The sequence below is a fragment of the Salmo salar genome, chromosome 16 (assembly GCF_965601325.2).
Source record: "Salmo salar chromosome 16, fSalSal1, whole genome shotgun sequence".
NCBI classification, from domain to species: domain Eukaryota; kingdom Metazoa; phylum Chordata; class Actinopteri; order Salmoniformes; family Salmonidae; genus Salmo; species Salmo salar.
The window spans coordinates 92813360-92827023 of NC_138306.1; the positions used below are offsets into that span (position 1 = coordinate 92813360).

General features: G+C 45.8%; 1 protein-coding gene across 1 annotated transcript in view; it reads left to right on the plus strand.

Annotated features, from left to right (window-relative positions):
* The window catches only part of LOC106574988 (tudor domain-containing protein 3), a 58834-nt gene that overhangs the window by 11098 nt on the left and 34072 nt on the right, over window positions 1–13664 (plus strand). The window contains exons 5-7 of the mRNA XM_082962439.1: window positions 9903–10044; window positions 12070–12141; window positions 13399–13548. Of these exons, the coding sequence (XP_082818565.1) occupies window positions 9903–10044; window positions 12070–12141; window positions 13399–13548 (364 nt within the window). The remainder of the gene's footprint in view (window positions 1–9902; window positions 10045–12069; window positions 12142–13398; window positions 13549–13664) is intronic.

Genomic DNA, 13664 nt, shown 5'->3' on the forward strand with positions numbered 1-13664 from the left:
GGCCTGGTAGTCCCGTGTGGCTCAGTTGGTAGAGCATGGAGCTTGTAAAGTCAGGGTTATGGGTTCGATTCCCACGGGAGACCAGTATGAAAAATGCTCAGATATCTCTGTTGATGATTCTGGCTATTCCCTACGTAGAGCATTTCTTTTGACCCTATGGGTCTCCCTATGGGTCTCCCTGTGGGTCTCCCTGTGGGTCCTCCCTATGGGTCTCCCTGTGGGTCTCCCTGTGGGTCCTCCCTATGGGTCTCCCTATGGGTCTCCCTGTGGGTCTCCCTGTGGGTCTCCCTATGGGTCTCCCTATGGGTCCTCCCTATGGGTCCTCCCTGTGGGTCTCCCTGTGGGTCTCCCTATGGGTCCTCCCTATGGTCCTCCCTATGGGTCTCCCTGTGGGTCTCCCTGTGGGTCTCCCTATGGGTCCTCCCTATGGGTCTCCCTATGGGTCCTCCCTATGGGTCCTCCCTATGGTTCTCCCTATGGGTCCTCCCTATGGGTCCTCCCTATGGGTCTCCTTATGGGTCCTCCCTATGGGTCCTCCCTATGGGTCTCCCTATGGGTCCTCCCTATGGGTCCTCCCTATGGGTCTCCCTATGGGTCCTCCCTATGGGTCCTCCCTATGGGTCTCCCTATGGGTCCTCCCTATGGGTCTCCCTATGGGTCCTCCCTATGGGTCCTCCCTGTGGGTCTCCCTATGGGTCCTCCCTATGGGTCCTCCCTATGGGTCTCCCTATGGGTCTCCCTATGGGTCCTCCCTATGGGTCTCCCTGTGGGTCTCCCTATGGATCTCCCTATGGGTCCTCCCTGTGGGTCTCCCTATGGGTCCTCCCTATGGGTCTCCCTATGGGTCCTCCCTATGGTTCTCCCTATGGGTCCTCCCTATGGGTCTCCCTATGGGTCCTCCCTATGGGTCCTCCCTATGGGTCCTCCCTATGGGTCTCCCTGTGGGTCTCCCTATGGGTCCTTGTCTAAAGTAGTGCCCTGTGGGTCTCCCTATGGGTCCTTGTCTAAAGTAGTGCCCTGTGGGTCTCCCTATGGGTCCTTGTCTAAAGTAGTGCCCTGTGGGTCTCCCTATGGGTCCTTGTCTAAAGTAGTGCCCTATAGAAGGAATAGAAGGCCATTTGGGATGCAAGCCTCGATCTAACAGGCTGATGAAATAACACGTCTTCCTTTTTCAGAAGTACAAAGGAGGCTTCAGATCACCGAGGCTTTAGAATTAAGCCAGCCACTTGATTGGCGTTCACTTGTTCTTTAGAAAACAAATAAACAATGGTTTCTTCCAACCGTGTTAATTGGTTGAGAGAAGGGACGTATCAGAGCAGGAGGAGGCCCTTCTCTGTGTTTCTTAGCTGCATCGTTATTCAGGTGTATATGTGGTATGAAGGTATGAACACTGCATACAATATCACAGCGAATCCTTCCTCTTTAACCCCCTATAACCCCCTATATAAAACTCCCCCATCACTGCATACAATATCACAGCGAATCCTTCCTCTTTAACCCCCCTATAACCCCCTATATAAAACTCCCCCATCACTGCATACAATATCACAGCGAATCCGTCCTCTATAACCCCCTATAACCCCCTATATAAAACTCCCCCATCACTGCATACAATATCACAGCGAATCCTTCCTCTTTAACCCCCCTATAACCCCCTATATAAAACTCCCCCATCACTGCATACAATATCACAGCGAATCCTTCCTCTTTAACGCCCCTATAACCCCCTATATAAAACCCCCCATCACTGCATACAATATCACAGCGAATCCTTCCTCTTTAACCCCCTATAACCCCCTATATAAAACTCCCCCCATCACTGCATACAATATCACAGCGAATCCTTCCTCTTTAACCCCCCTATAACCCCCTATATAAAACTCCACCATCACTGCATACAATATCACAGCGAATCCGTCCTCTATAACCCCCTATAACCCCCTATATAAAACTCCCCCATCACTGCATACAATATCACAGCGAATCCTTCCTCTTTAACCCCCCTATAACCCCCTATATAAAACTCCCCCATCACTGCATACAATATCACAGCGAATCCTTCCTCTTTAACCCCCTATAACCCCCTATATAAAACCCCCATCACTGCATACAATATCACAGCGAATCCGTCCTCTTTAACTCCCCCATCACTGCATACAATATCACAGCGAATCCTTCCTCTTTAACCCCCCTATAACCCCCTATATAAAACCCCCATCACTGCATACAATATCACAGCGAATCCGTCCTCTTTAACCCCCCTATAACCCCCTATATAAAACTCCCCCATCACTGCATACAATATCACAGCGAATCCTTCCTCTATAACCCCCTATAACCCCCTATATAAAACTCCACCATCACTGCATACAATATCACAGCGAATCCGTCCTCTTTAACCCCCTATAACCCCCTATATAAAACTCCACCATCACTGCATATAATTTCACAGCGAATCCGTCCTCTTTAACCCCCTATAACCCCCTATATAAAACTCCCCCATCACTGCATACAATATCACAGCGAATCCTTCCTCTATAACCCCCTATAACCCCCTATATAAAACTCCACCATCACTGCATACAATATCACAGCGAATCCGTCCTCTTTAACCCCCTATAACCCCCTATATAAAACTCCCCCATCACTGCATACAATATCACAGCGAATCCTTCCTCTTTAACCCCCTATAACCCCCTATATAAAACTCCCCCATCACTGCATACAATATCACAGCGAATCCGTCCTCTATAACCCCCCTATAACCCCTATATAAAACTCCCCCCATCACTGCATACAATATCACCGCGAATCCTTCCTCTTTAACCCCCTATAACCCCCTATAGAAAACTCCCCCATCACTGCATACAATATCACAGCGAATCCGTCCTCTATAACCCCCTATAACCCCTATATAAAACTCCCCCATCACTGCATACAATATCACAGCGAATCCTTCCTCTTTAACCCCCTATAACCCCCTATATAAAACTTAAAACTCCCCCATCACTGCAAACAATATCACAGCGAATCCTTCCTCTATAACCCCCTATAACCCCTATATAAAACTCCCCCATCACTGCATACAATATCACAGCGAATCCTTCCTCTTTAACCCCCTATAACCCCCTATATAAAACTCCCCCATCACTGCATACAATATCACAGCGAATCCGTCCTCTATAACCCCCTATATAAAACTTAAAACTCCCCCATCACTGCATACAATATCACAGCGAATCCTTCCTCTTTAACCCCCTATAACCCCGAATATAAAACTGAAAACTCCCCCATCACTGCATACAATATCACAGTGAATCCTTCCTCTTTAACCCCCTATAACCCCTATATAAAACTCCCCCTTCACTGCATACAATATCACAGCGAATCCGTCCTCTTTAACCCCCTATAACCCCCTATATAAAACTCCCCCATCACTGCATACAATATCACAGCGAATCCTTCCTCTTTAACCCCCTATAACCCCTATATAAAACTCCCCCATCACTGCATACAATATCACAGCGAATCCTTCCTCTTTAACCCCCTATAACCCCCTATATAAAACTCCCCCATCACTGCATACAATATCACAGCGAATCCGTCCTCTATAACCCCCTATAACCCCCTATATAAAACTCCCCCATCACTGCATACAATATCACAGCGAATCCGTCCTCTTTAACCCCCTATAACCCCTATATAAAACTCCCCCATCACTGCATACAATATCACAGCGAATCCTTCCTCTTTAACCCCCCTATAACCCCCTATATAAAACTCCCCCATCACTGCATACAATATCACAGCGAATCCTTCCTCTTTAACCCCCTATAACCCCCTATATAAAACTTAAAACTCCCCCATCACTGCATACAATATCACAGCGAATCCTTCCTCTTTAACCCCCCTATAACCCCCTATATAAAACTCCCCCATCACTGCATACAATATCACAGCGAATCCGTCCTCTATAACCCCCTATAACCCCTATATAAAACTCCCCCATCACTGCATACAATATCACAGTGAATCCTTCCTCTTTAACCCCCCTATAACCCCCTATATAAAACTCCCCCATCACTGCATACAATATCACAGCGAATCCTTCCTCTTTAACCCCCCTATAACCCCCTATATAAAACTCCCCCCATCACTGCATACAATATCACAGCGAATCCTTCCTCTTTAACCCCCTATAACCCCTATATAAAACTCCCCCCATCACTGCATACAATATCACAGCGAATCCGTCCTCTATAACCCCCCTATAACCCCCTATATAAAACTCCCCCATCACTGCATACAATATCACAGCGAATCCTTCCTCTTTAACCCCCCTATAACCCCCTATATAAAACTCCCCCATCACTGCATACAATATCACAGCGAATTCTTCCTCTTTAACCCCCCTATAACCCCCTATATAAAACTCCCCCCATCACTGCATACAATATCACAGCGAATCCTTCCTCTTTAACCCCCTATAACCCCCTATATAAAACTCCCCCATCACTGCATACAATATCACAGCGAATCCGTCCTCTATAACCCCCCTATAACCCCCTATATAAAACTCCCCCATCACTGCATACAATATCACAGCGAATCCTTCCTCTTTAACCCCCTATAACCCCCTATATAAAACTCCCCCCATCACTGCATACAATATCACAGCGAATCCTTCCTCTTTAACCCCCTATAACCCCCTATATAAAACTCCCCCATCACTGCATACAATATCACAGCGAATCCTTCCTCTTTAACCCCCTATAACCCCCTATATAAAACTCCCCCATCACTGCATACAATATCACAGCGAATCCTTCCTCTATAACCCCCTATAACCCCTATATAAAACTCCCCCATCACTGCATACAATATCACAGCGAATCCGTCCTCTATAACCCCCTATAACCCCTATATAAAACTCCCCCATCACTGCATACAATATCACAGCGAATCCGTCCTCTATAACCCCCTATAACCCCTATATAAAACTCCCCCATCACTGCATACAATATCACAGCGAATCCTTCCTCTATAACCCCCTATAACCCCCTATATAAAACTCCCCCCATCACTGCATACAATATCACAGCGAATCCTTCCTCTTTAATCCCCTATAACCCCCTATATAAAACTCCCCCATCACTGCATACAATATCACAGCCCCTATAACCCCCTATATAAAACTCCCCCATCACTGCATACAATATCACAGCGAATCCTTCCTCTTTAACCCCCTATAACCCCCTATATAAAACTCCCCCATCACTGCATACAATATCACAGCGAATCCGTCCTCTATAACCCCCCTATAACCCCCCTATATAAAACTCCCCCATCACTGCATACAATATCACAGCGAATCCGTCCTCTATAACCCCCTATAACCCCCTATATAAAACTCCCCCATCACTGCATACAATATCACAGCGAATCCGTCCTCTATAACCCCCTATAACCCCTATATAAAACTCCCCCATCACTGCATACAATATCACAGTGAATCCTTCCTCTTTAACCCCCCTATAACCCCCTATATAAAACTCCCCCCATCACTGCATACAATATCACAGCGAATCCTTCCTCTTTAACCCCCCTATAACCCCCTATATAAAACTCCCCCCATCACTGCATACAATATCACAGCGAATCCTTCCTCTTTAACCCCCTATAACCCCTATATAAAACTCCCCCCATCACTTCATACAATATCACAGCGAATCCGTCCTCTATAACCCCCCTATAACCCCCTATATAAAACTTCCCCATCACTGCATACAATATCACAGCGAATCCTTCCTCTTTAACCCCCTATAACCCCTATATAAAACTCCCCCATCACTGCATACAATATCACAGCGAATCCGTCCTCTATAACCCCCTATAACCCCCTATATAAAACTCCCCCCATCACTGCATACAATATCACAGCGAATCCTTCCTCTTTAACCCCCTATAACCCCTATATAAAACTCCCCCATCACTGCATACAATATCACAGCGAATCCGTCCTCTATAACCCCCTATAACCCCTATATAAAACTCCCCCATCACTGCATACAATATCACAGCGAATCCGTCCTCTTTAACCCCCTATAACCCCTATATAAAACTTCCCCATCACTGCATACAATATCACAGCGAATCCTTCCTCTTTAACCCCCCTATAACCCCCTATATAAAACTCCCCCATCACTGCATACAATATCACAGCGAATCCGTCCTCTTTAACCCCCTATAACCCCTATATAAAACTTCCCCAATCAAAATCTGTCAGTTTATGCTGGAGATGTTTTTTAGTTGCTTTTTGGATGCGTCTCAATCCATCGTATCAGTCGATGATGTCGCACGTCTGCGGGTGGCAGAGCTAGAGCGGTGTTTGTCAGACTATGAGAGACATCCCGAAAATCAGTCTGTCACGAAACACGTCTGTAGCGTCCGAATGGTTTGGCGTACAGATGAGACTCTCAGGAACACCATGGTTTTCTCCGTTTTTTTGCTCTACGACCCCCCACAAGCCACTCGGGACTTTTCTGAAGTCGGTTCCACCGATCTGCCAACTTCTGTCTAAACAGTTTGGGCTACACATTAATATGACCCCTCTGTGGAAAGGTGAGACTCTCAGGAACATGTACTTGTGGGTTGTTTTGCTCTAGGACACCAACAAGCCTCACAAGACTCGTTTGAAGGTCCCCGGGAAACGAGTTAAAAAAATGAATGGGAAGATATATGGAGATAGTTTAGTGCCAACAATAAGAGGTAAAATACATGTCCCAAATAATATAAAAAGTTTCCTGATCTTTCTTATATCTCTCAGATATAGGACAAACTTCCTTATGATTTTTTTTGGGGGGTTTATCTGTTCCATGTAGTGAATCTGTTATTCAATGCCTTTCTATTGTCTAATAGCCGTAAGGCCAAATACAATTTTTCATCAAAAACATATTTTTTTGATACTTCAAGGGGGGGTCTTAAAATTCTAAATCAAATAGCTAAATGATCCTTGGTATGACCTTTTAAAATAATTCCATGTAGCTTAGTAAAGAAATGCCATTTTATAACCTTTTTAAAACAATTCCATATAGCTTAGTAGAACCCCCCCCACCTTGTTAGACAGGGCTGTTTTATATTTATTTTGTAAGGAAATGCCATTTTATGACCTTTCACTTGATTTCCCCCAAAATATGTTAGTACTCTGAATGTGTACTTCATGTAAAAGTATAAAAATGACTGAAGAAAGTAACTGTCAGTCATTCGTATGGACTTGGTGGCACATTGTTGTTATCCATTATAAATTACCATTTAGAAGTGGATACAGTTCAAATCACTTCCTGTTGACTATATAGACCTGTAGACTGATGCTGCTTCAGTCCTGTCTACAAATCACTTCCTGTTGACTATATAGACCTGTAGACTGATGCTGCTTCAGTCCTGTCTACAAATCACTTCCTGTTGACTATATAGACCTGTAGACTGATGCTGCTTCAGTCCTGTCTACAAATCACTTCCTGTTGACTATATAGACCTGTAGACTGATGCTGCTTCAGTCCTGTCTACAAATCACTTCCTGTTGACTATATAGACCTGTAGGCTGATGCTGCTTCAGTCCTGTCTACAAATCACTTCCTGTTGACTATATAGACCTGTAGACTGATGCTGCTTCAGTCCTGTCTACAAATCACTTCCTGTTGACTATATAGACCTGTAGACTGATGCTGCTTCAGTCCTGTCTACAAATCACTTCCTGTTGACTATATAGACCTGTAGACTGATGCTGCTTCAGTCCTGTCTACAAATCACTTCCTGTTGACTATATAGACCTGTAGACTGATGCTGCTTCAGTCCTGTCTACAAATCACTTCCTGTTGACTATATAGACCTGTAGACTGATGCTGCTTCACACCTGTCTACAAATCACTTCCTGTTGACTATATAGACCTGTAGACTGATGCTGCTTCAGTCCTGTCTACAAATCACTTCCTGTTGACTATATAGACCTGTAGACTGATGCTGCTTCACACTTGTCTACAAATCACTTCCTGTTGACTATATAGACCTGTAGACTGATGCTGCTTCAGTCCTGTCTACCAATCAGCCAGTATCGTAGCTAGATCCTAATTTTCAACCAAAATACTCATCTTACTTTTGGAATGGAAGCACAGACAGATGTTGGTGACTTTCTGAACTCCCTCCCTCCCTCCCTCCCTCCCTCCCCCGGTCTCCATCTCTCGCTTTCTTCTCCTCCCTCGCAATTTCCACTCGTCGGTGGCTGATCCGCTACCAATCCGTTTCCTTAATTACAACTCCATCCAAGCAGCGTCCGCGGCGACGGCTGCCGTGGCTACCAGCCAGCCCCTACAGGTGGAGTGGCCGGAGAGGAGCGCTGAGTCCCACATGCTTCCCTATTATCTATGGACTCTGGTCAACAAAAAAGCAGTGCACTACAAAGGGAATAGGGTCCCATTTGGGACGGAGAGGAGAGCTTGCCCAGAATCTATCCATGAGGAGAGAACAGTACAACCCTTTTATAATGACAACACTAACTAGTGTCTGTTCTGTTGATATCAGCTAGCTCTGATAGTGGAGAGAGGGAGGGAGGGAGGGAGGGAGGGAGGGAGAGAGAAAAGGAAACAGAAGGAGATGGATGAGAGGATGGATAGAAGGAAACAGAAAGAGGTTAGTTTGTAACGGCGTACAGCTCCGTTCCACGGTGTCGTTATGAAGCAGTACCCTGAGAGAGGACCCTGCTCCAGCCCCAGCTAGCTCCATGCTGTCCCAAATGGCTTCCTATTGCCTATGTAGTGCACTACTACTTGCCCTATTGGGGGGAGGGGGGGGGGGGGGGGGTCTCGTGTCAAACATGATGTCCTATATAGGGGGGAAAGGCTGCCGTTTGAGACCTACTGGGTCATTGGGCTGGAAGTGAAATCCCTAATTGCTGCATCAGCAGCTGGACATCCCTCTAAGTCCCTGTGCTTTTTAATGAGAGGACTAGGGGCTGAATTCCAAATGGCACCTTATTCCCTATAGGGCCCTGGGCAAAAGTAGTGCACTACATAGGGAATAGGATCCCATTTGGGACGCGGACCGGGGGCTCAGAGCTGGTGGTGATCAGAACAGGGCTGTTAATTTAAAATGAGAATCGGCCTGCACCGGGGACGGGATTATTCCTAGGGTATGTCCCAATTTGGCCCCCTATTCTCTATATAGTGCACTACTTTTGACCACAGGCCATGCCCTATCCAGACCACTAAATGACACAACTGTGCTATTTTAGGACACAATCCCTAGTCTCGCTAGTCTCACCATCCTACTGCAACACAGCGTGTCATTTAGAAGAGTGGTCTGGATAGGGCATGGTCGGACAGGACAGAGGGGAGAGGTTTGTGGGTAACGTAAGCTAAGCTGTTCTTTTGGCATGGCTAGCCCTGTTGGACAGTAGCCACCACAGGCATAGCTGGCTGGATGAAGTGTTTTAGGAGGGAAAATGAATCGTGATGATTTGTGATTTTCTTTTCTAATTAAAGCTGGGCCAAAAGTGCTTTCATATCAATACACTGTTTGTACTGTCTGTTGTTTATGTCGTCCTTACACAGATAGAAATCTACTGTTTATCAATCTCCCTGTTGTTGTTGTCCTGTCCAATATTAGGTTAACATATGATCTGTGCTTCCATTCCTTCGCTGTAGCCAATCTGTATTAAATGTAACTGTAAACATGTTCCATGTTTATTATAATCTCCTTGTTTATTTGTTTGTTTTGGCATTGGTTTAAGCTTCCTTAACCTCTGAATTGATTTGATCTACTTAGAGCTCTCCATATAATACAAAATGGATCCTCTATGGAGCTGTCCTCTGGCCTCCCTAATTCACCCCCTGTATTGTGTTTTTTAGCCTGGACACCCCTCCAGGAACCAAGGTGAAGGTCCTTGGTACGGTCCAGGTGAAGAATGGCATTCTGCTTCTGGACGACTCCAAGATATCCGTCCTCGGAGGGGAGGTGGACCACATGATGGAGAAATGGGAACTGCAAAGGGTGAGGAGGAGTTTTACCCTTCGTTTTACAGCAGACTGTCTCTGTGGGTGTGTTCCAAACAGTTCCTTATTCCCTACATAGGGCATGCACTTCAAAAGTAGTGCACTAGACTCTTTATACTATACAGGGAATAGAGAGCCTGCGCCTCAAATGATAGTGTTTATTACGCTGTTACTGGACAGCTGTTCATCCTATCTGGTTCAAAGGACCATGAAAAAGGCTGTCCTGAAGGGCGTATTGAAGGGCGTACTGAAGGGCGTACTGAAGGGCGTTCTAAAGGGCGTACTGAAGGGCGTTCTGAAGGGCGTTCTAAAGGGCGTACTAAAGGGCGTACTGAAGGGCGTACTGAAGGGCGTACTGAAGGGCGTACTGAAGGGCGTACTGAAGGGCGTTCTAAAGGGCGTACTGAAGGGCGTTCTAAAGGGCGTATTGAAGGGCGTTCTGAAGGGCGTACTAAAGGGCGTACTGAAGGGCGTACTAAAGGGCGTACTGAAGGGCGTACTAAAGGGCGTTCTAAAGGGCGTACTGAAGGGCGTACTGAAGGGCGTACTAAAGGGCGTACTGAAGGGCGTACTAAAGGGCGTACTGAAGGGCGTACTGAAGGGCGTACTGAAGGGCGTACTGAAGGGCGTACTGAAGGGCGTTCTAAAGGGCGTACTGAAGGGCGTTCTAAAGGGCGTATTGAAGGGCGTTCTGAAGGGCGTACTAAAGGGCGTACTGAAGGGCGTACTAAAGGGCGTACTGAAGGGCGTACTAAAGGGCGTTACTAAAGGGCGTACTGAAGGGCGTACTGAAGGGCGTACTAAAGGGCGTACTAAAGGGCGTTCTAAAGGGCGTACTAAAGGGCGTACTGAAGGGCGTACTGAAGGGCGTTCTAAAGGGCGTACTGAAGGGCGTACTGAAGGGCGTACTGAAGGGCGTACTGAAGGGCGTACTGAAGGGCGTACTAAAGGGCGTACTGAAGGGCGTTCTAAAGGGCGTACTGAAGGGCGTACTGAAGGGCGTACTAAAGGGCGTACTGAAGGGCGTACTAAAGGGCGTACTGAAGGGCGTACTGAAGGGCGTACTAAAGGGCGTACTGAAGGGCGTACTAAAGGGCGTACTGAAGGGCGTACTGAAGGGCGTACTAAAGGGCGTACTGAAGGGCGTACTAAAGGGCGTACTAAAGGGCGTACTGAAGGGCGTACTAAAGGGCGTACTGAAGGGCGTACTGAAGGGCGTACTAAAGGGCGTATCTAAAGGGCGTACTGAAGGGCGTACTGAAGGGCGTACTGAAGGGCGTATCTAGAAGGGCGTATCTAAAGGGCGTACTGAAGGGCGTACTAAAGGGCGTACTGAAGGGCGTACTGAAGGGCGTACTAAAGGCGTACTGAAGGGCGTACTAAAGGGCGTACTGAAGGGCGTACTAAAGGCCGTACTGAAGGGCGTACTGAAGGGCGTACTAAAGGGCGTACTAAAGGGCGTACTAAAGGGCGTACTAAAGGGCGTACTGAAGGGCGTACTGAAGGCGTACTAAAGGGCGTACTGAAGGGCGTACTAAAGGGCGTACTGAAGGGCGTATTGAAGGCGTATTGAAGGGCGTTCTAAAGGGCGTTCTAAGATTTTTACGTCAGCAAATAACCTTCAATTCATTACATTTTATCTGTTATCAAAATGAAAAGAGACCAATAAATACATTTATTCAATTACATTTAAAAAAAAATATATTATCTTTCTCAAAAACGTTTGTATATTGTCCCATACAATAATCTGTACTCTTAAATATTTTGTTACTAAAATAAAAGGTAAAAAAAAATAATCTAATGTTATTGGTCACATACACGTGATTAGCAGGTGTTATTGCGGGTGTAGAGAAATGCTTGTGTTTCTAGCTCCGACAGTGCAGAAATATCTACCCAATACACACATGTAATTTCACTACATATACCCAATACACACACATCTAAATAAAGGAATGGAATTAAGAATGTATATGTACTAAAGGGCGTTCTGAATTCCCCTCCTCTTCTCACCTTTGACCTCCAGAGCTTGGCCAAACACAGCAGGAGTAACATCGGAAGGGAAGGTGGAGCCCCTCCCTTTGTGCCCTTCGGACAGGTATGACCTGCCAATATTTAACTAGTTCCACACACAGCCAATCAGACTGAATCTCTCTCTGTGGACTAACCAATCAGACTGATTCTCTCTCTGTGGACTAACCAATCAGACTGATTCTCTCTCTGTTGATTAACCAATCAGACTGATTCTCTCTCTGTTGACTAACCAATCAGACTGAATCTCTCTCTGTTGACTAACCAATCAGACTGATTCTCTCTCTGTTGATTAACCAATCAGACTGATTCTCTCTGTTGACTAACCAATCAGACTGATTCTCTCTCTGTTGACTAACCAATCAGACTGATTCTCTCTCTGTTGACTAACCAATCAGACTGATTCTCTCTCCGTTGACTAACCAATCAGACTGATTCTCTCTGTTGACTAACCAATCAGACTGATTCTCTCTCTGTTGACTAACCAATCAGACTGATTCTCTCTCTGTTGACTAACCAATCAGACTGATTCTCTCTCCGTTGACTAACCAATCAGACTGATTCTCTCTCCGTTGACTAACCAATCAGACTGATTCTCTCTCCGTTGACTAACCAATCAGACTGATTCTCTCTCCGTTGACTAACCAATCAGACTGATTCTCTCTCTGTTGACTAACCAATCAGACTGATTCTCTCTCCGTTGACTAACCAATCAGACTGATTCTCTCTCCGTTGACTAACCAATCAGACTGATTCTCTCTCCGTTGACTAACCAATCAGACTGATTCTCTCTCTGTTGACTAACCAATCAGACTGATTCTCTCTCTGTTGACTAACCAATCAGACTGAATCTCTCTCTGTTGATTAACCAATCAGACTGAATCTCTCTCTGTTGACTAACCAATCAGACTGATTCTCTCTCCGTTGACTAACCAATCAGACTGATTCTCTCTGTTGACTAACCAATCAGACTGATTCTCTCTCCGTTGACTAACCAATCAGACTGATTCTCTCTCTGTTGACTAACCAATCAGACTGATTCTCTCTCTGTTGACTAACCAATCAGACTGAATCTCCCTCTGTTGACTAACCAATCAGACTGATTCTCTCTCTGTTGACTAACCAATCAGACTGAATCTCCCTCTGTTGACTAACCAATCAGACTGATTCTCTCTCTGTTGACTAACCAATCAGACTGAATCTCCCTCTGTTGACTAACCAATCAGACTGAATCTCTCTCTGTTGACTAACCAATCAGACTGATTCTCTCTCTGTTGACTAACCAATCAGAGTGATGAAATTCTCTTCTCTCTGTGGTCCTCAGAAGTGTGTGAGGGATGAAGAGGTGGACTCTAGAGAGCTGGACACCAGGAAAACCCTGGTCAGCACCAGTGTGGTGAAAACAGCTGACGAGAACGAAGAGTTTGAGAAGCAGAGGCTAGCAGCCATCGCTGAGGTCGCCAAGAACAAAGAGGTGTGTGTGTGTGTGTGTGTGTGTGTGTGTGTGTGTGTGTGTGTGTGTGTGTGTGTGTGTGTGTGGTTTTATCCCTGTTGTCGTAGCTATAGTAACTGGATCACCCGTGTCTGTTA